We start from the raw sequence: 22,076 nt of genomic DNA on the forward strand, positions 1-22,076 counted from the left end.
CATTATAATATATAACGTATATCACAATATATGATCCTGGCCATTATAATATATAATGTATATCACAATATATGATCTCTGCCATTATAATATATAATGTATATCACAATATATGATCCCGGCCATTATAATATATAATGTATATCAAAATATATAATCCTGGCCATTTTAATATATAATGTATATCACAATATAAAATCCCAGCCATTATAATAAATAATGTATATCACAATATATGATCTCGGCTACTATAATATATAATGTATATCACAATATATGATCCCGGACATTATAATATATAACTTTTATCACAATATATGATCCTGGCCATTATAATATATAACGTATATCACAATATATGTCACACTTACCTGTTCCTCACTAAAACACAGGAACCTCTCTCCTGCGCATGCTTGCAGTTCTGATGCTATGCGAGCCTCTGTTTCCAAGCTTTATCAACTCCGTCCATGCGCTGGCCAATCAGAAAATAGCCTCTTAACCAGCTCAGGCTATTTCGCTGGCATGCAACAAGCTACTAGTGCCGAGCCCCTCAGTTCTGTGATCTAGTTTTCTTACGCCTGCTGCTTCCAGTGTCTCCTGTGTTCTCTCTGTCTGCAGTGGCCTCTGTGTCATTGCTGTCTGTTTCCTGGATCCCTGGCAATTGACCCCTGGCATTTGCCCTGACCTCTCTTGCTTGCTGCCTGCCGTGACCCCGGCTTTCCTTGACTATCCTCCTGCCTTGTGATTTTGTATCGTGCTTGCCCACCTTGGTGTGCCCAAGGACCGCAACCAGCAGTGCAACATCCTCACCACTAGGGGCTCTGGAGAAAACCTTGTTTACGGCTTAGACTCTGCGCCTTGGCCCTTCTCAGGGCTCACACCACCTCTGTGCAAGCCAAAGCGCCCCCTAGTGGTCCTGTCTCTCAGAGCGTGACAATAAGTGATCCTGGCTATTATATAACGTACAACACAATATATGATCGCGGCCATTATATTATATACCGTATATTACCATATATGATCTCAGCCATTATACAATATAATATATAACACAATATATTAACCCAGCCATTATATATAACATATATCACACTATATGATCCCAGTCATTATAATATATGACATATAACACAATATACAATTCCCCCCATTATAATATATAACGTATTGCACAGTATGTGATCCCCACATATGTAATATACGCTCTTCTTTCTCCATCCTGCAGCCTTTCCATGTCCAGAATCATTAATATATCGTCCATGTTTAGCAGTCTGTGATGTCCCGCAGACCTGTCAGAATGATCAGATTGATCTGTATGACACAGAGTCATGTTCAGCACTGACAGAAACCTGTGTGTGTCCAGAGGGGACTATACTGCACCGCTTGCACTCCACTATGTGCGTCCCCGAGAGTAAATGTGGTAAGTGTTAGTGTGTTATATGTATGAATGGGGCCCCTCCATATGCAGTGTTGTGACAACGCTCTCATGTCCTAATTGCAGCATGTACAGATAGTAGTGGGACCCCACGGGAGATCGGGGAGACCTGGAACACTTCAGCAAGTGGATGTTGTATGTATAAATGTGCAGCCAAGGAGACCATCATCCCTGTGCATGACAACTGCACCTACACACAGGACGTGCAGTGCCACAGGTACGGCGAGGTGACCATTGCTGTACCTGACAACCAGACCTGCTGTCCTCGCCCCCTGTGCAGTAAGTACACGTCATACATGATGTAAGCATACATCCTATACTATAGGGGGCAGTGTGATTGCAATGGGTGACATGGTGGTTAGTTGGCTAAGACTTGGCTGGGGCCCTGCTTCAAATCTTGGCAAGGACACAACCTGCATGGAGTTTGTATGTTTTCCCCCTGTTTGGTTGAGCACTTCAGTTTCCTCCCGCATCCCAGAAGCATGGATTTAGATTAATTGGCTTCCCCTGAAAAACTGTTCTAATTACTGTGGAAATGACATGTTAGGGCCAATAATAGGGGCGTATTATGTTGCTGCGATATAAATACAATTTAATAATATTTCAGCCATGTAAATAATGATTTGGGGAGGTGCCGTAATGTTGGAAATATACAGCTGCCGCAACCAGAACCTGCTGACGTAATGCTGTCCTGTTCAGGATTGGTCGGCTTCAGCCATTCACACCTCAACATTTCATTTCCATCCTATAAGAGTCACCTTTGTCTTTTCCTCCAGTCTGCAACCAATCCCTGTGTGACAGTCTGATCCCAACCTGCGCAGCCAATCAGAAACTGACTGCCTATCATGAAGAGGATTCCTGCTGCCCGAGATACACATGTGGTAAGAATGTCATAATATGGTACATCTCCAGCACGCCCCCCCATTCCATAAAGATATAATGCATAGGATGGACCAATCCACTGTACAGCCCCCCCCCATTCTGCCAGTCCTGTATGATGTATTGAATGGACCAATCCACTGTACAGCCCCCCCCCCCCCCCCCCCCCCTTGTATATAATATAAAGGATGGGCCTGTATGATATATGCAAGCCTGTTTAATGTACAGCGCTGCATAATATGCTGGTGCTATATAAATACTGTTTATTAATAATAATTTATACGGCGGGAGGATATAATGTATAGGACAGTCCTGTATAAAGTATGGGTTGGGCCTGTATAATGGTCTGTTGCCACGCTCCAATAACAATGTTTCATTTTCAGAGTGTGATCCTGAGAAGTGTGGTCCATCAGAAGAGCCACCTCTCTGTCGGGATGATCAGATGCTGTTTTTGGTTCCGGTGAAAAATAGTTGCTGCATCCGTCACATCTGTGGTATACATGGCTTAATTTATCCCATAGTCCAGTCCATGTGATTGGCCCTCAGTGTCCACTCTGCGCCTTTGGCCCTCAGTGCCCACTCTGCGCCTTTGGCCCTCAGTGTCCACTCTGCGCCTTTGGCCTTTTGACCTCTGTCTGGAAGGCTGAGTCCAATCTGTGTGATTGGCTCCCAGTGTCCAGTTCATGTAATTAGCACATTCACCTGGGTATATTAGCATGCATGTGTCCTCCTCATTTCAGAACCCCATAATGTTTGGGTCAGCTGGGTTCAGGTGTTAAACAAAATAAAATCATTACAGACGTTGGTCAATCCTCAGGTTTAGCAAAATCAAGAAACAAAGAATGCACCGATGAGCTGTAATCACAAAGAACTGGTAGGCGAAAGAAGACATCCACTGCTGAATCCTCAAATGCCGGTCTAACAGATCATAATCCATCTCCAGGAGGCAGGTGTGATCTGCAGCAGACTGCATGAACAGGTATACAGGAATGTAATTAAAGAGCCTGCAGAATTGTGGAAAAAGATGTTATAGACAGATGAGACCAAGATTAAAGAGTTGATGGTAAGAGGAAGGTGCGGAGAACTGCCCAATGTTCAAAGCATGCCAGCTCATCTGTTAAACATGGGGGTGGGGTGGTATGGCTTGGGCGAGTATGACTGCCACAGGCATAGAGACATTTTATCTACTCCGTTCCAGTAAATGCCTGCTCATTGGCCGGCGCTTCATCCTGCAACACAATAATAATCCCAAACCTACTGCAACACAAAATAAAACATTCTACAATGGCCGAGCCAGTCGTCTGATTAAAATGAGCAAACATTCCTTATGCTGAAGAGAAACCCAAAGGGACAAACGGCCGGAACAAGCAGGACTTGTAGTATTGGCCTGGCATCACTCAGCATAGAAATATATTCTCTGTCCCAAACATTATGGAGCCTGAAATCAGGTGGAAGATGTATAAAAAGTGCTGTCATTTCTACGTGCTGAAACTGAAGTGTATGCAAATCATTTGTCTGGAATGGACACACGTCTAAATTGTTTGATTGAAGAATTGACACTGGGAAATCAAAGAAAAATGTCCCTTTGTCCCACTCATTATGGATTATTCTCTCTCTACAGGATGCAATATATGTGTCCAGGATGTACCTACCTGCCAGGAAGGGGAGATACTTACCATCATCAAAAACAGCACACACAGATGTTGTCCCACCTACCAGTGCGGTAAGTTCGGATATTATAGGCTGAACTTACAGCTGAGAATTCTATCACTTAGTGATCCAACATGCCAGGGACCCAGGTTCTAGCAGGTTCTAGCCATAGGTCCAGCAGACACAATATGGCCAGGCACAGCCATGAGTTGTGTGTTGATATCACAAATCATTAATAGAGATTCTTGTTCCCATATGACATAGTGACGTTTTCTCTTCATAGTATGTGACAGAGCTCGATGTCCTGATGCCACCTGTGACCTTGGGATGTCAGCAATGGAAATGTGGACCCCTGGAAGCTGCTGTCCATACAGAACGTGTGGTAAGTATTCATGGTCATTATATTTTATTGTTCATGATTATATTGGCATTTGATGGGGAACGAGCAAATATTGGGACATGCAGAAGCTGGGATGATAACATTTCTACAAGACAACTCAGCAGTAAAATGGGGGAATGTTGAAGCGCACAGGTAGGCTGGGACTGGGGTCATATACAGTAGTCATGTGACTCTTTGAATTGTAAGGTTTAATTCATATATCAGGACTTGATTCAATAGCTTGTAGTAGCACTATCAGCAACAATAACGATTGTACGATTTTATCAATATCTCTCATTTTTGTGGAGGAATTTTGTCTTCTTCATAACATTGCTTCAGTTCATTAAGGGTTGTGGATGTTACTTTAGGCGCAGCTCTTATAGTCCTGTCACAGCATTTCTGTTGGATTGAGGTCTGGACTTTGATTAGGCCATCGCATCACCCTGATTGTTTTTCTATTTGTCTTTCTGCTCTCTTTTTTAGCCTTTCTGTTGTGCTTGGGATAATTATCCTGTTGGATGATCCAATCTTGGCCTAGCTATACCCACAAATGGCCTCAATTTTGAGTCTAAAATAGTTTTATAGAGAATATATAAGTAAAATAGTATATAGATAATGTATGGCCAAGTGTAAGATGCCCAGGTGGCCCCTGCGGCTGCAAAACAAGCCCAAATAATTAGGTGCTGTGACGACTTCTATCTCATGCCTCCCCCTTCTCCCTTTGTCTGTCTCCTTTGGTCTGCAGGCTGCTTCCCTTTGTATCTTTCATATCCCCTCAGGCTCCATATTGCAGAGCTTGTAATAGAGCTCTTTGAGCCCCCAAACTTTGTCCAAAACACCCTGCACTCTGTGCTATGGCGTCTCCTAATTCTTTTGGTGTTCCCTCATACCATTTATGAACAAGTTATATTGCGTGTTCTGGGATCATGGTATTGACAAGGATTTGAGTCCAAATAGTCCCCATATAAAGGAAGTCCACCTTCTTCAGTCCAGACTTGTTTAAAGCATTTAAAATATTCAGATGGACGTTCCTTGGGTTTTTGTTTACAGACTGTTCACACCCATATTTTTCCTAGCCCCATGGTATTTCTGCCCCTACTTCAGCCCACATATGCCTCGTTCAGTACTCATAGGATAATCATTGGCTGGGGTAGCAGGATCTGGGATTTCTCCAAGCGTGGGTACCCCAGTCCCGGGTAATGTGAGTCTCGCCATCATTCCCCAAGATTAATTGAATATTCAATGTGTAATCTTGCGCGGTATAGCCACGGCAGACTCTCTTTAGGTTTGCTTTACAAGCCTTGAGGTTTTTCCTGAGATCTGGTCCTCCCTTACCAATGGCTTTGCATGTTCTTGGATCTAAAGGTTTATTTATCTTTTGATTACCCAAAAGATTGGCATATTCATATTAGGACTCAGCCATGCAACGCTTTGTGTGGTTATGGGTGAAAAAACACTTTGGGAGCTTACTGCAGCATCACGGGATTCATGTGGACTTGTGGTGCCATTGGGTACAGCTGGACCAACAGAGGACTGGATTCATGGGATCTAATTGGTTTCTGCCCCCCTCCTCCTGCACTGTTAGACAAGTCTTTATTTAAGACGGGATATAAGGCTGTATAATGAGGGGGCTGCTTAGTGTCTGAATCTGGGGTCTGTATCTCATGTGATTTAAAATAATTGGCTAATTGTAACCACATTTTGGCACATTCTGACATATATTTCATGTCCCATTGTGGATCACTCCCATAGTATAGAAAGGCTTCCTTATCCCCTAGGCATAAGTCCTTAATCATTTTAAGGTGGAATTGATTGAAGACCCCCCCTCTCTGGGGAAAGGGCCATTACCTTTCATTCCAACTGTCCAACCTGCTATATTATTGTAAAAACACCAGCTACTCTCATGACAAATGTTTAAGGAGTCCCCCCCCATTAGGGGTTTTGGCTACTTTGTATCTCACCTTGCCCATGGCTTTCCTGGGTGTAAGTGTTTACACACACCAAAAGCAACCAAAAGCCAAGCACAATTGCCCGGATTTATGAAAGCTCTCCAAGGCTGGAGAGAATACACTTTCAGAAGTGAATCTGGGTGATCCAGAAAACATGGAATGGATTTTTAAAAAAAATTTGCTATTTGCCAGCAAATGTTTTGAATCCTGGACCAGATCCATTCAAGGTTTGCTGGATCACCCAGCTTCACTGATGAAAGTGTATTCTCTCCAGCCTTGGAGAGCTTTCATAAATCAGGATCAATGAATCTCAGAAACAATTTACACAAAAAGAAGAACCCCCTATGTTTTAGATCAATTCTTTGCAAGATTCCTATAAACTGTTAAAGAAATACAGTGAGAGTTCACAATTCTACAATCCCCCCTTGGCTACCTAATCCTATTAACAAGATGGCGGCAGTTATTACCAAAAAAGGCGCCGATCAGGTCAATATTAACTTACAATATTCACCCCTCCACCAACATGCTTCACAGTTGATATAACCACTGAACGTGGTGCTGTGCATTATGTTCAAAACTCTCCACTGTGGTCTCATCTGTCCAAAGGACATTTTTCCCTAAGTCTGTGGTTTGTTCAGATGCAACTTTGCAAACCTAAGCCATTCTGCCATGTTCTTTTTTATAAAAAAAAATGTCTTTCTCATGGCAACCCCTCCAAATAAGCCATAAATGTTCAATTTTTTTCTAATTGTACTGCCATGAACTTTAACATGTAACACGCTAACTGAGGGGTGTAGAATCTGAGATGGAGCTCCTGGGGTCATTCCTCCTTGGCATTGTTTTAACACACACATGAATGCTGCAGAACAGCTCTAGGAGGCATTTACTAATACCTCAACTATAATAATATAATATAAAATAATTCAGTTTGATTTATATTCCCAGAATGTTCCTGTGAGAAGATCCCAAAACCTGAGTGTGATCTGGTAAGTAAACTTTAGATTTGTCAATAGATTTGTCTTTGGGATAACAGCTATGATTCACATTAATAGGGACACCAGTGCCTTGAAATATGGAATATACCAAACACCTAACATTGCCAGTCACTAGATCATCTCATAAGGGTTCACACCTCGGAATGGCCCTAACATCTCTTAGATCACCCCAAAGGGGTCATTTGGGGTCACCTAGCATTGGTTGGATGTCCCCAGTGGGAAACACTTGACTTAATAGTTGGTTAGTGGTTCTAGGTTGGGTTTCTATAGACACTTGGTGGAGAGAGCAAGGGAGAAGTGTGTTGCACACAATGAAGACCTTGGTGTCCTGTACAATGCTCTCTGTTTTATCTGTCCAGGGAGAAAAACTCCAAATTGATGAGGAATTTATGAACTCTGTAACCAATCCATGTAACTGTACTGTCTACAAATGTGGTAAGTTTGAATGCCCCATCAAGCAGACTCATTCCCTTTATTCCCCCCCATTAGGGCAATATATTCACCTTATGAAACATGTTTGTACCAGATTTTAATGCAGCTAAGCAAACACTGTCACCCCATTGTCTGTTCATGAAACCCCATATGGTCCTTATGGCACCTTGATCTCATGCTGCACCTCTCTATGGCAGTAAAGACATCGGTCTGTCTCAGTAAAGATGGTGGAATCCTTAGGCCAGGACAGACAATCATCGAGCACACATCGGAGGGTGTTTGCACCACATTGCATTGCACGTCTGTGATCGATCCCATCTCCAGATATCACAAAATAAACGTTTCGTCTGTGCGCTGTGCCGCCAACTGCAATCCGGTAAGCCTTGTTTGGTTAATTATTATTATATTGTAGCATGTCACTTTTAACATGAGTTTTCACTTGTTATAGTAAATAAACTGAAACAAAGCGAACATTTGCATTGCAGAAAATACCCAATCATGTGCAGGAAAATAATAAGTAAACAGGATTTTTGCTTGCACATGATTGGAGGAATAAAGATTGCACAGCTTAACCAAATTCACTACGCTAAATTAATTCTCTCTTTTTTATCGTAAAACATTATTTTAGTGAGGTAGCTACAGACCTATGGGTTCAGGGGATCGGTGGCTCCTTCAGGTTCACCCACCTTGCACTCTCCTGCTGCCAGCACCAACTCTGCTTCAGGATCCCAGTCTCAGCTCACTTCCTGGTCCAGGTCATGTGACTCTCGATCAGTTGCCCCTTTACCTCAGAGAACGAGAGTGTTCCACAGATGCACTTCACCTGCTGGCAGTCACGTGAATACCACCTGAGAATGCTTCTTCACCAGCACTCCCTCTGGTGGTGGGGTAGGTGTCTGTGGCTCACATGACTCCCATCCATCACATGACCTGCCCTTTATAAGGAAGTGACTGGCAACAATAAGTTGCCTGGAAAAGGAGTTCCCATATGTTCTGTTCCCAGGTTCCAGCTGAATCTGTCTATGCTTTCCAGTTACTGACTCTCCTGTGTACTGACTTTGGCGTTGATCCTTGACTACTCCTGCTTGCCACCTGCCCTGACTTCTGGCGTGTTGGACCATGCATCTGTTTGTGGCTCCAGCACCTCACCTGTATCTGTCAGTAGTCAGCAGCCTCTACGTGTACGGGGGCATGGCATGGAATGCAGAGCCGGAAGAGGAAGTCCATGGTAGATAATCTACTCTTCTTGCTCTGGTACAAAAGTGATTAGCCAGTTATATGAGACGGAACAAGATGGAATCCACACAACGCACATAGCAAACCCCATTTTATAACCCCTCCACAGATTTACTTTGTGCAGGTCTAAAGGGAACAATGTTCACAGGTTATTTCACTTTTATTGACTATATCACAAATTTACATACAGTGTGTTAATATTTGGTAACACTGCCTTTAATTTGTTTAACCTGAGCCAATAATTTTCAGTAGCCTTCCACAAGTTTCTTACAATAAGTTGCTGGAATTTTGGCCAATTCCTTCAGACAGAACTGGTATAAATGGGACATCCTCACAATGTGATCCTTAAGCCATTTCTTTACAGCTTTAGAGGTATGCTTGGGGTCATTGTCCATTTGTGAGTGGGCTATAATATACTTGCTAAGCTCGAGACGTTGCTTTAAATATCTACATAATATTCTTTCCTCGTGATGCCATCTATTTTGTGAAATGCAGCCGTTCCTCACCCAGCACCCCTACAACATGATGTTTCTTCCCCCATGCTTCACAGCCAGCCATGCAACCCTCACTCTTTTTCTTCTGAACATAAAGAATGTCATTATGTCAAATACTTCAATCTAGGAATTATCAGAAAAAATTTGTGAAAGTAAGATCTGTATCCCCAATCTGCAAACTGCAGTCTGGCTTTCTTTTATAGCGGTTTTGGAGCAGTGGCTTTTTCAGGTTGACTATATATCGGACAATGAATATAAATGCTTCTCTATTGCTTTAGCATCCCTGCAAATTGTTCTGGAATTTAATTTTACTTTTCATGCCAAAGTGCATTCTTCTCTAAGAAACAGCCCAAGTCTCCTTCCTGAGGGGTATGACAGCTGTGTGGTCCCATCATATGTTTGTATTGTTTGTACAGAAGGTGGAACTCTTCCCAAGAATTAACCTGAATTGTGGAGGTCAAAGTTTTTTGCTTTTCTCATTATGTCTCATTAATCAAAGAGGAGATGAGTTTGATGATTGGCCTTAATGTACATCCAATTAGGCTAACCGGCTATAAGAAACTAATTGCTATAAGAAACCTAATTCCCAAACTTTTTAGGGGAACAGTTAACAAAATGTATTTTTAACCTTGGATCCACTACAATTGTGATCAAGTCAATAAACGTGTTGGTAAATAACTGGTCACTTTTTGTACACAGTAGATTCCCTTAACCATATGCCAAAATGATTTTAATATAAATTCTGCAGAGGGGTTTTTGGTGAATTTAAAAAGTGCAGGTAAACTTCTTACTTCCTCTGTAATGTGTGTAATGATAACATATGTGACAAAGTATTTATATTCACTCTGTGGGACTATATGTACATAGGATTATTGGATATATCACGGACAGTAAGGAAAACATCTATGTAATATATCACCAGAAAAAATACCAATGCCCCTTTATATTACACAGTGGTTTCAAAATTTAGCTTGAAAAAATTAAGTCATTGATCTGAATTGGGACTGAGACAGTTTGTTTATTCTTGGACCCAACAATAGTGCACACAAATTTTATACTAAATCATAGCTCGCTTACGGAATCCTTTCTCCCAGAACCAGGTGTATGAGCCTCCAAAAGATGTCAGCCGGTGCTGTGGACATTGCCGAAACGTGTCATGCATTCAGAACCTTCTGAATGGAACTATTCTCACTCACAGGGTAAGTCCAAATATCTGTAGCACTCTGTCCATATTATTATCTTTACCTAGCTTCATCATTCTGAATTACTATGTCCTACCCTAGAACTTGTATAGTGGCCTGGTCACAGATACCGTGCCCATGTCTCCTCTCGTCACCTGCAGATAATCTGCTCTGTTCTCCCTCTCTTTTCCTGTCCTGCAGTTCCTGTTCTCTCCTCTTCCTCCCGTGTCCTGTAGATTCTGTACTCTCTACTTCTTTTGCCCTTCAAATACAACACTTTCTTTTCTTCTCCTTACCTGCAGATTTACTGTGCTATAATGTCATTGTAATGATGAATTCCCCACCCCAATTTATAATGACGCCTGTATTGTCAGTGTGTAGCAGAAATCAGAATGTCCCCAGGCCTTATCATTCTGTCATGGTGGCTGTGTAGGATGTCCATGGCTTTTATAAAATGCTTAAATTCTTCTCTTCCTGTTTTTTCTCATCTGGCCGTAGCCCGGTTCCTCCTGGATAGCTAAGTGCCTCAGATACGACTGTACAAATACGTCAGTAGGACCGGTGTTAATGACATCAGCCATCAACTGTCCCCCCTTTAATGAGACAGAATGTATAAAGGTCAGTGTAATAATTATCCTAATTATACAAACTGACACTCTGCACACTGCTAAGCTGCTTATTCCTTCCTGCATGTTCCAGCTGGGATATTGGGAAATAGGGATATAGGGAGAAAGGTATGGAATGCTTGATGTGTTATTATCCTTAGCCATGTAGAGGGAATGACTCTGCCCAAACTGCTTTCCTGGGAGTGGTGGCTGGAAGTGCAAGAATGAAAGCACTGGTTGAGTATAATCCACACCTGGAGTGATCACACTAATTGCTATTATATTGTGTATCAGAGTGATAGAAACATGCTGACTAAATCCGCTCACAGACTTAGTGATGATTCTTCAGCATTTATAACATCAGTAACGTTTCCTTCTAACTCAAAATCTGTATACATACAAAAGCACACACACGGGTTGCTAATGTTAGCCAGCATACAGGACGTCTGGCAAATGTTTCCTATTTCAGCACAAAGTCAGAATGTGGCAGGACAGACCATGGACTCCATAGACATGCCAGTGTGTGACACATTTCACTATTCGGCTTCCTCAATAGGACTCTGAAAATATCATCAATTGTATCATCTGGGAAAACACAACGCCAATAGAAGCAAAAACACATAAAAAATATAATAAGATTTCCATTTCCATGAAACACTTACATCCATTTTATTGTTAACTCTTCAAATGACCCGCTCTTCGATTGTATTTGTCCAGTCTTAGTCCAATAAAGAAAATTTCATTGTATTTTACTACCACCACAATTGTGCAGTGCCAAAAAAAAAGACCATACATACTTATTACCACTTCAATCATTGAAAAATAATCATTGAAACCCAAAAAAAAGGAAAACCAGAAATAATAATAAGTCCCCAAAAATATATATCGTGCCTGAGTTTGACAAATTTATGACATGGTACCATAACTATATCACCCATTCAATTAACAACGAGATTTATGTTTCCTGAAATCTGTAAATTGCGCTGTAAATACCTGATAATAATAATCTTTTATTCTCTGTGTGTAGTTATCACTACTGATATAGTTACAAAGCTTTGTAGTTTAATTTAGTGATCCCTGGATTTAGATTCAAAGACTTATTTATGTAGTGATCTCTATGGGAAAATAAAGGCTGTATGGGGAGATTGTAATCTATCATTGCAGACCAGATCATTGTGTCTGTTTGTTGTACTACACAAATTTGGTTCATCGCGTGTCATGCGATCCCTCTTAAGGATTTTTTGAGCCGCAAAGGCAGTTTTGTCTAATTTTGCAGAACTATTTTCCTCAGTCTCTCTCTGTTTATCTAGATGGGTGGATATGTGGTCTCCTTCCTGGACGGATGCTGCAAAACATGTAAGTAAATTGTCACTTATGGTGCTCTCAAGGGAGAAGCGCAGAACATCTCCCTCTATACAGGTAGGAAAATACACCGAGCCATAGCAGGCCAGGAATAACCCACATGTACATATGGGGCTGTACCGTATGTCACGCGTGTACACGGAGCATATACCGGGCTGTACCGTATGTCACGCGTGTACACGGAGCATATACCGGGCTGTACCGTACACGCGTGTACACGGAGCATATACCGGGCTGTACCGTATGTCACGCGTGTACACGGAGCATATACCGGGCTGTACCGTATGTCACGCGTGTACACAGAGCATATACCGGGCTGTACCGTATGTCATGCGTGTACACGGAGCATATACCGGGCTGTACCGTATGTCACGCGTGTACACGGAGCATATACCGGGCTGTACCGTATGTCACTCGTGTACACAGAGCACATACTGACCTGTAGCTATGCTAGACACCAACACTGAATCAGAATTCCTCAAACTAGCAATGTGTAAGACTAAACAACACAACAAGTGTTTTCCCTGGAATCCGTAATAAGTAATAGGTGTGGCTCCCAAAGGATGGGGATGGGCAGCCATGTTTCCAACAGACTCCACATATGCAATCACAAACTATAAATGTCAGCACTTGGGGTGAGTTCAGAATTGGATGTATGATGACAGTTGTGTGTTTCAGGTAAAGAAGATGGAAAGTTCTGTAAGCGGGTGACAGTCCGCATGACAATAAGAAAGAACGACTGTCGAAGTAACACACCAGTAAGTACATTGTGAGCTTCGCCAGTTGTTGTGTTACTCACCATAAATGGTGACAATGGCAGCCATTCTTCTTCCTCCATATAACTTACATGTCCTCACAGTTCACTGCTCTATTACAATTGGCGGATCCCCCACTATTCACACCGCCCAAACTGCAGCATGACTTGACCCTGAGCTCTTCATGTTGTATTATGGACAATGCTTGCAGCATGACTGGACCCCCGAGCCCCTCATGTTGTATTATGGACAATGCTTGCAGCACAACCGGACCCCCGAGCTCCTCATGTTGCATTATGGACAATGCTTGCAGCATAACCGGACCCCCGAGCCCCTCATGTTGCATTATGGACAATGCTTGCAGCATAACAGGACCCCAGAGCTCCTCATGTTGCATTATGGACAATGCTTGCAGCATGACCGGACCCCCGAGCCCCTCATGTTGCATTATGGACAATGCTTGCAGCAACCGGACCCCCGAGCCCCTCATGTTGCATTATGGACAATGCTTGCAGCATAACAGGACCCCCGAGCACCCTTTTTTTTTTTTAGTGATAAAATTGCAAAATCCACAAAATCTTTTAGCATAACAATTGCCTATATGCAGATAATATTTATCAATTTTTTCATTGTGAATCATTCCCTGATGATATTAGCTTTTTCGTAGTCAGGGGGGTTCTGACTGTTAATAATTTCTACGCATATAATCATTTCAGGCTCTGCTTTCTATTTCTGCAGGTAAACATTGTGTCATGTGATGGGAAATGCCCATCTGCCAGTATCTACAACTACAACATCAACACTTACGCCCGTTTCTGCAAGTGCTGCCGGGAACTGGGCCTCCAGCGACGGGTCGTTCAGTTATATTGCACTGGAAACTCAACTTGGGTGAATTATTCCATTCAGGAACCCACAGACTGCTCCTGCCAGTGGTCATGAATCCAATGGACACAGACCGAGAGTGGCCTTGTAGGCCGCTCCAACCCGTCAGGACGATTTCCAAGGAAAAGTGCCAATCTTTTAAAAGAGACTATCACAAGAACTTAAAGCCACACAGATGCCACAAACAATTTCTACACTTGTTAGATTAATTTTTAGAATTTAATGTTTTGCACATTTTCTAATAGCATTTTTCTTCCACTCCATTTAAGTTAGTTATCTTTGAAATATTGGTATTCACTTAACAGGATGGCATGTCTGTGGTACGCCCATTGCCATTCTCCCATAAAAGAGATGCCACGTGTGGCTGAAGTGACCTTAGTGCCAATAACCCTAAGCTGGAACTCGCAGTGAGAATTGCATGACACCTAAATGCAGCCAATGGGGATGCTTTACCAGAAGACTTTGCACCAAGTGCGGAATAGATTGATTTCTGGTCACCTATCCACCTTTTCTGAATTTCAAACTGCTGCTAAAGTTCATTCATAACATTTGTGGCCTCAATACTAGGTAAACTTTCTGGGCTTCCCTCCCACAACTGTAAAAGTCAAGCTCTTTGGATCAGAGCCTGGTCCAGAAGTAACCCCTTGTCTCCTGCTTATGGTATTCCTGGACAAGTGATCGCATAGTCTCAATGAACTCATTTTTTTGTCCTTTGTAATAATCTGTTTGCCCTTCCATTTCATTGTGACGTTACTCTGTTCTGCAGGTTTATACTCAGAACTTTCTGTATAATTACGCTCAGACCTACAGAACTTACAGTCCAACACAATGGACTCTCTTGTGCTATTTGTATGACACATGGCCTTTGTTAAGTTATTTTCTGTAGTCCGAGATCACAATGCACATTTTGTTGGTAATAAATTGTACAAGTAATGTGAAATATAAAGATAAGATTGAAAAGTGACATAAACCTTACCTCCTCCATTAACACTTCAATTGGGCTGGGGAACACAGAGCTGGATAGAGGGGCTAAGAGACTGCACATAGAGGGAATGGGACTGATGATCAAAACTGCATGAAGGTCAACAGCATTGGATGAAGCAAAAGGAACGGCCAAATACCACACAGGGAGAAGAGAGAGAGCCTAGGCAACGGCAGGAGACTACACACAGGGAGAAGAGAGAGAGCCTAGGCAACGGCTGGAGACTACACACAGGGAGAAGAGAGAGAGCCTAGGCAATGGCAGGGGTAGATCAGGGTGACACTAGGTCTCTGGCTGGTGGTAGATAGGGATAAGCGAAAAGGCCTCGGACAGTCTCGCGAACATTTCCTCAAACCAATTCCGCCAATTACAATAAAGTCAATAGGACGACTTTAAACATTATTAGCAAAGCCCCTATACATGTTAGAACCATCAAATTTGCTAGGTAAGTGTAAAAGAACAGTGGCAACAAGGGAAAAATACAAAAGTTCCAAAAGTTGTCGTGGTTTTCCAGAAAATGGCAGGCAAAGTGACAGCAGGCAAATAGGATTTTTGCGTGATGGACAGCGTACAGAAGGCAGCATAAACATTAGGACATTGAGGGTGAACTCAACCCACTAGCAACAGTCTCTGCCATCAAAACAGCAGGAGACCGCATTGCTAGCTGGCATCATGACCTGGATGACATGTGTTAGGTATGCCACCCATAAAGTTGTGGAGAAGTAGCGGGGTGACATTAGGCAAAAGGATGGAGGACCAGAGACAGAGCGTGGGTCAGCGAGAGCAGTAGCAGTGTGTGGCCCCTGGTCAGCTATCGCCAGGGAGACTACATTGGTAAGTGTCATGGAGAGCTGGGTGTAGTGCATCGTCATTGCCACCCAGAAGTGTTTAATACAATTTTAGTGATTGGAGTACTGACAGGCGGCAGCAACAGCAGGAGGAGGAGGCGGTGGGCCCTGAGACGGAGCGTGGACCGCATTGGGAACTGACATCTAGAGCTGGGTGTAGTGCAACGACAATGCCACCCCGAAGTGTGTATTACAATTTTAGTGAATGGAGTACTGACAGGCGGCAGTAGTAGAAGGAGGCAGTGGGCCCTGAAGTTTGTGAATAAACATAGGAGGGTCAGACCGAGATGTTTTGTGCGCCAGCACTGTTGCTGTGGTGCCAGAAGCGGTAGGAAGGTAGACGATATTGCTAGTTTGCATCATGAAGTGGATGACATGAATGCCAACCCTCAATCTTACCAAACTTAGCTGAAAAATTAGGCAAAGGCAATGGTACCTATCAGTGTGGCAGTACTGGGGGTTTTCATCTGCAGTTTGTTGGCCTCCCGGAAGCAGCAGAAATGTAAAGTAAATTGCTAGCTGGCATAATGGCAAGCATGACATTGGCGATGAATGCCAACCCTGGACGTTGCGATAATAGCAGAAAAATTCAACCGAGGCAGGCTCAGCTGACAGGGTGTTTGGTGATAGGCAGCCACAGACTCAGGAGACAGGTGCAGTGCGGGATCACAGAGACATCTTGGTTGGCCAGTGAGTCCTTGTGTCAGTCAATCAGTGACATCTGCAGTGGGGTATGATAGTTTTTAGCAACCCACCTTTCGTTCATTTTCAAAAGGTGAGGCGATGACATTTGCTGGTCTTGATCGGTTGTCCATGACTACTATGCCAGCGGCACTGAAGGTTCTTTCAGACAGAACACTGGATGCCGGGCACGAAAGAAGCTTTATGGCATACTGTGCCAATTGCGGGCAGATTTCAAGTCTGTTGACCCAAAAATGAATGGCATCACTACTGTCAGGACAGGCATCCTCCTCATAACTGCTGTCGTCAACACCACCACCACCACCTGCCGCCGCTACAGGAGGATACAATGGAGGCAATGTCCGCCTGAGCTCCTTGTGTGGAATGTTGTACACAGAACTCCTCACACAGCTGGTCGCATAGTAGTCTGCTCAGGTGGGACACCTTTTCTTTCTCTTGCACCGGGTTGGGTAAAAACTGTGACATTTTGTCTTTGTAGCGGTGATCCAGAAGGGTGGCCAGCCAGTAATCATCCTGTTTTTTGATGCTGCTCCTCCTCTTCTTGGAACTCCTGATGCTGGCTGTGCGCTATGGAGTGTAATGTCACCCTCATCCTCCTCCCCCCTTTCTTCCCCTCCTCTCCCATCGCCACTTTCTATCATGTCACACAGGGTATTATCAAGCAGAAAGATGATGGGTATGACGTCGTTCCAGCCTGAGCGCTCCCGACTCACAACGTTTGTGGCCTGCTCAAAGGGGTCCAGTACCTTGCACAGCGTATCATCTGCAGCCACTAGTCACTGGTAAAATAGCTCAGTTGTGTGGCTGTACCAAGGGCGCTGCTGCCTCCATGCACCATGCTAACCAAGTAATGGCGGATGGCTAGCTTTTGCTCACACAGAGGCTGGAGCATGTGCAGGGTGGAGTTCCATTTAGTCACAGTGTCACAATTCAGTCTATGCCGTGGCAGCCTCTGTTGGTGCTGGATCTTGCTAAGGGGCGCGGCAGCAGTAGGAGATCGACGGACATGGCTGCAGATGGAGCGAGCCTGTCTCAGTAAGTCCTCCAGTCCTGTTTACGTGCGGAGGAACATCTGCACCACCAGGTTCGGTACGTGGGCAAAGCAGGGCATATGTGTTATGCGGCCCATGCGCAGCTCAGCCACAAGGTTGGCCTTGTTGTTGCACATTACAATGCCTGTTGTGAGCTGGGAGGGCATCAGCCAAGCCTCAACCTCCCTGTGCAAAGGAGACAAGAGTTCTCTGGCGGTATGACTTTTCACCCCCAAAGACACCAGTTTCAGCACTGCCTGGCAACGCATGTGTTTGAGGGAGCCGTACTGGTATGCCCGCTCAACCATAGTGTCCTCCTCTGCTGGCTTTTTAGGAGGAGTGTGAAAAAGAAAGGGGTTGACGGTAGAAGGAATGCAGGAGGTGGAGGACTGGGGTGGCCTATGCTTTCCCTCCACACCCCATGGCAGGGGTATCAGGTGCTGCAATGCCTCTAGACTGCTGCCTTGCAGACTACTGCCAACAGAGCTATGCAAGGCCACCCAGTGAGCGGTAAAGGACAGGTAGCGTGCCACACTGTGCCTAGTTTTCCAGCTGTCCATGATGACGTGGATTTGGCTGGACACTGAGTATGCCAATGCCCGGGAGAAGTTATCCATTACATGTAAACTGGGTACAACTGTGCAGGAGAAGTAATGCCTGCTTGGTATATTGGTATATTCCACTGCTGCTCGGCACAGGCCATCAGGTCATGGAGGGACCCGAGTCCACAATGCTGTATGACAGTAGGTGCAAGGCCAATAGTTTGGCTAGACATGAATTGAGTTCAATGACTCAATGACTTTTGTTGGTTGGCCCATAGCCTGATGCCTTGCGCATAACTCTGGTAGAGTGGGGGAAAGGACTAGAAGCTAGGGGAGCTGAAGGGGTGACTTGAGTACCCATCTTGTGGCGACAAACGTCGTCTGATGCCACGAAACCTGCGGCCAGTAGATGATACTTCCTCGCAGCTGGAATTCAGGCTGGCACCAACCTCCTGAGACATAGTAACAATGACAGTTGGAGGTGGAGAAGGAGTCAATGTAGATGGAAGAAGAGAGGATGACGTGGTTACACCATCCTTAAGAGAATGCAAGTACTGCTCCCACTTTGGTTTGTGGTTTTTGCGCATGTGGGTAAGCAGGGATGTTGTACCCAAATGTGATCTGGCCTGTCCTCTGCGAATCTGCCTGTGGCACAGGATGCAGATTGCTACGCACTCTTCATCGTCTTTCAGTGTGAAAAAGGACCACACTGGAGAGGTGCGTGTAACCACTCTGCTGCTCTTTTCCTTTGTCTGTTGCTGCATCTGCTTCAGCTCCACCTCCCCCATGGTCACATCGTCTCTGATGCTTGTGCCTACTCATCTGTCTCTTCTTTGGGACTCACATGAGGTAGATTTGTGGCCCCTTCCATCCCCAGTCTGTTGCTGCTGCTGCCTTTCCTCTATGTCTGTTTTGGAACTGCTGCTAGCCCTAACACGCACCAGTGGTTCCCAGGTGACATCACGGTCATCATCATCATCCTCATTTTCATCTAAGCCAACCTCTGCAAATGCAGCCACTGATCCAGAACCCTTGCCCAGCAAGTCCTGTCCACACTCCCCAAGAAGCCTCCTGCTCCGAACTTTGCACTGACAGATGCTCAGGCTGTTCGTCAAACAACATGGGAGAATCATCGGGAGGTACAGGAACATTAGCCACGGTAACTCGTGTTTGCTCCTGTCACGGCTGTGCTGGTTGCTGCTGCAGAAGAGCCTGCTGCACCTGAGGCCCCTGAGACCCAGTCCACAATACTCTCCACATGACGTGGCTGTATGATTGTAGTACGCCCCCTCAATAAATCTACCAGCATACTGGTGCTTCACAAACATCTCAGACCTGTTTGTCAACTTGTGCTGCTGCATTCAACAGTTTGCTGCTGCTGCTGTCCTACAGTGATGGACTCCCGGGGAGTATTCCCCCTGCCAGATGCGGCAGGTCGCCCAACGCCACGCCTCCCCCTGGGTCTACCACTGATCTTTTACTTTTTCGGGAAAAAATGCACCTGTACCAAAAGGTTTTCTTTGGTAACTAAGAACAGGTATTAAACACTGAAATATCTATATTTATTTTACAGTAACACAGAAATGTAACTGTACCAAATGGTCTTCTTTGGTAAATAGGAACTGCAATTGATTTTATTTAGCCTTAGTAAATGTACAGTGTGAAAAAAAGATGACTAACAATGTCTTTACTAATACACAATATAGATTACACTAAATGTGCTGACTGCTGACAATTTAACAAAACTGACTAGCTATGCGTGGCACTACAAGTAGCAGCAACCACAATTGTACCTTCAGTGCATGTGTAGTCAATGAACAGCACCTAAGAGTGTAATACTCAAAATATAACTTACACTAAATGTGCTGACTGCTGACAATTTAACAAAACTGACTAGCTAGTAGCTCATGTAAAAGTAAATGCCCTATAAAACACTGAACCATGCAGATAACAATGAACTAAGAAGGCTCCTACACTGTCACACTACACGTCTCTCCCTGCGTCTATCCTATACACAGAACACAAGATGGAGTATATGCCTGTGCTCTGATCTCTCCTGATTGGCAGCTGGGCCTTGATGTGCATCCTGGGAGCAAATGTTTTGCTCCAAGCCGCGATTCCTGCCGAAATTTCTCGCCGTTACCGCCCCCTGCTTTTTCCTTTGTTCGTTTGGCGAGAACACAACCTCATGGTGAATCACAAGGTTGTTCTCGTTTACATGTTGAGTAAGCAACAAAGGCCAGATTCACTGCTAGATCTAATCTAAAAATCTTGCTCATTCATCCCTAGTGGAAGATCAGGGTGAAACTAGGCCTCTGGCTGGTGGTAGATCAGGGTGAAACTAGCCCTCTAGTTGATTGTAGATCAGGTTTGCCTTAGGCATCTGGCTGGTGGTAGATCAGGGTGGCACTAGGCCTCTGGCTAAGCTACATTAGGGTGACATTAGTTGTGTGGCTGGTGGTAAATCAGAGTGACACCAGGTAACTGGTTAGTGGTGGATCAGGGTGGCACAGGGCCTCTGGCTGGTGGTAGCACCAGGTGACAGTAGGCCCTTGCTGGTGGTAGATCAGGGTGACACTAGGTCTCAAGCTAAGCCAGATAAGGGTGGCAATAGGTCTGTGGTTGGTGATATATCAGGAGAACATTAGGTCTGTGGTTGGTGATATATCAGGGTGACACTAAGCCTCTGGATGGTAGTAGATTAGGGTGACACTAGGCCTCTGGCGGGTGGTAGATCAAGGTGACACTATACTGAATGTCTCTGGCTGGTGGTAGATCAAGGTGACATTACAACTCTAGTTGGTGGTAGGTCAGGGTGGCACTAGGTTCCTGGCTGGTGATAGATCACAGTGGCACTAGGCCTCTGGTTGGTGGTAGATTGGAGTGACACTAAACATCTTGTTGGTGGTAGGTAGAGGTGGCACTATTGTAGGTCCCTGGCTGGAAGTAGATCAGGGTGACACTAGGCATCTGGCTGGTGGTAGATCGGGGTGACACTAGGCCTCTGGCTGGTGGTAGATCGGGGTGAAACTAGGCCTCTGGCTAGTGGTAGATCAGGGTGACACTAGGCCTCTAGTTGATGGTAGATCAGGGTTGCACTAGTTCTCTGGTTGGTGATAGATCAGGGTGACACTAGTCATCTAGTTGATGGTAGATCAGGGTTGCACTAGTCATCTGGTTGGTGGTAGATCAAGGTGGCACTACTTTAGGATCCTCTACTGGGCTAAATCCGGATGACACTAGGCCTCTAGTTGGTGGCAGATCAGGGTGACAACAGGCCTCTGATTGGTTTTCAGATCAGGGTGACACTACTGTAGGCCTGTAGGTAAGCCAGATCAGGGTCACACTAGGCCCCTTGCTGGTGGTAGATCAGGCTGACACTAGGCCTCTGGCTAAGCCACATCAGGGTGACAATAGGTGTGTGCCTGGTGGTATATCAGGGTGACACTAGGTAACTGGTTGGTGGTAGATCAGGGTGGCACAGGGCCTCTGGGTGGTGGTAGCTCCAGATGACACTAGGCCCTTGCTGGTGGTAGATCAGGGTGACACTTGGTCTCTATCTAAGCCAGATAAGGGTGGCATTAGGCCTGTGGCTGGTGATATATCGGGAGGACACTAGGTCCCTGGCTGGTGGTAGATCAGTGGTGGTAGATTGGAGTGACACTAGGCCTCTTGCTGGTGGTAGGTAGAGGTGGCACTATTGTAGGTCTCTGGCTGGTAATAGATCAGAGTGGCAC

The 22,076-nt window shown here is 44.6% G+C and overlaps 1 protein-coding gene across 1 annotated transcript in view; it reads left to right on the plus strand.

Moving 5' to 3' along the window:
- The window catches only part of OTOG (otogelin), a gene marked incomplete in the record, with an annotated part of 70,385 nt that extends 55,196 nt beyond the window's left edge, over nucleotides 1-15,189 (plus strand). Inside the window, 14 exon segments of the mRNA XM_072421584.1 lie at nucleotides 1,226-1,420; nucleotides 1,502-1,714; nucleotides 2,212-2,316; nucleotides 2,698-2,808; nucleotides 3,936-4,037; nucleotides 4,248-4,346; nucleotides 7,238-7,278; nucleotides 7,647-7,722; nucleotides 7,917-8,095; nucleotides 10,544-10,648; nucleotides 11,129-11,248; nucleotides 12,546-12,591; nucleotides 13,276-13,355; nucleotides 14,091-15,189. Of these exon segments, the coding sequence (XP_072277685.1) occupies nucleotides 1,226-1,420; nucleotides 1,502-1,714; nucleotides 2,212-2,316; nucleotides 2,698-2,808; nucleotides 3,936-4,037; nucleotides 4,248-4,346; nucleotides 7,238-7,278; nucleotides 7,647-7,722; nucleotides 7,917-8,095; nucleotides 10,544-10,648; nucleotides 11,129-11,248; nucleotides 12,546-12,591; nucleotides 13,276-13,355; nucleotides 14,091-14,291 (1,673 nt within the window).
- Nucleotides 15,190-22,076: the final 6,887 nt, after the last annotated feature.

This window comes from Pyxicephalus adspersus, chromosome 9, assembly GCF_032062135.1.
Source record: "Pyxicephalus adspersus chromosome 9, UCB_Pads_2.0, whole genome shotgun sequence".
Taxonomy (NCBI): domain Eukaryota; kingdom Metazoa; phylum Chordata; class Amphibia; order Anura; family Pyxicephalidae; genus Pyxicephalus; species Pyxicephalus adspersus.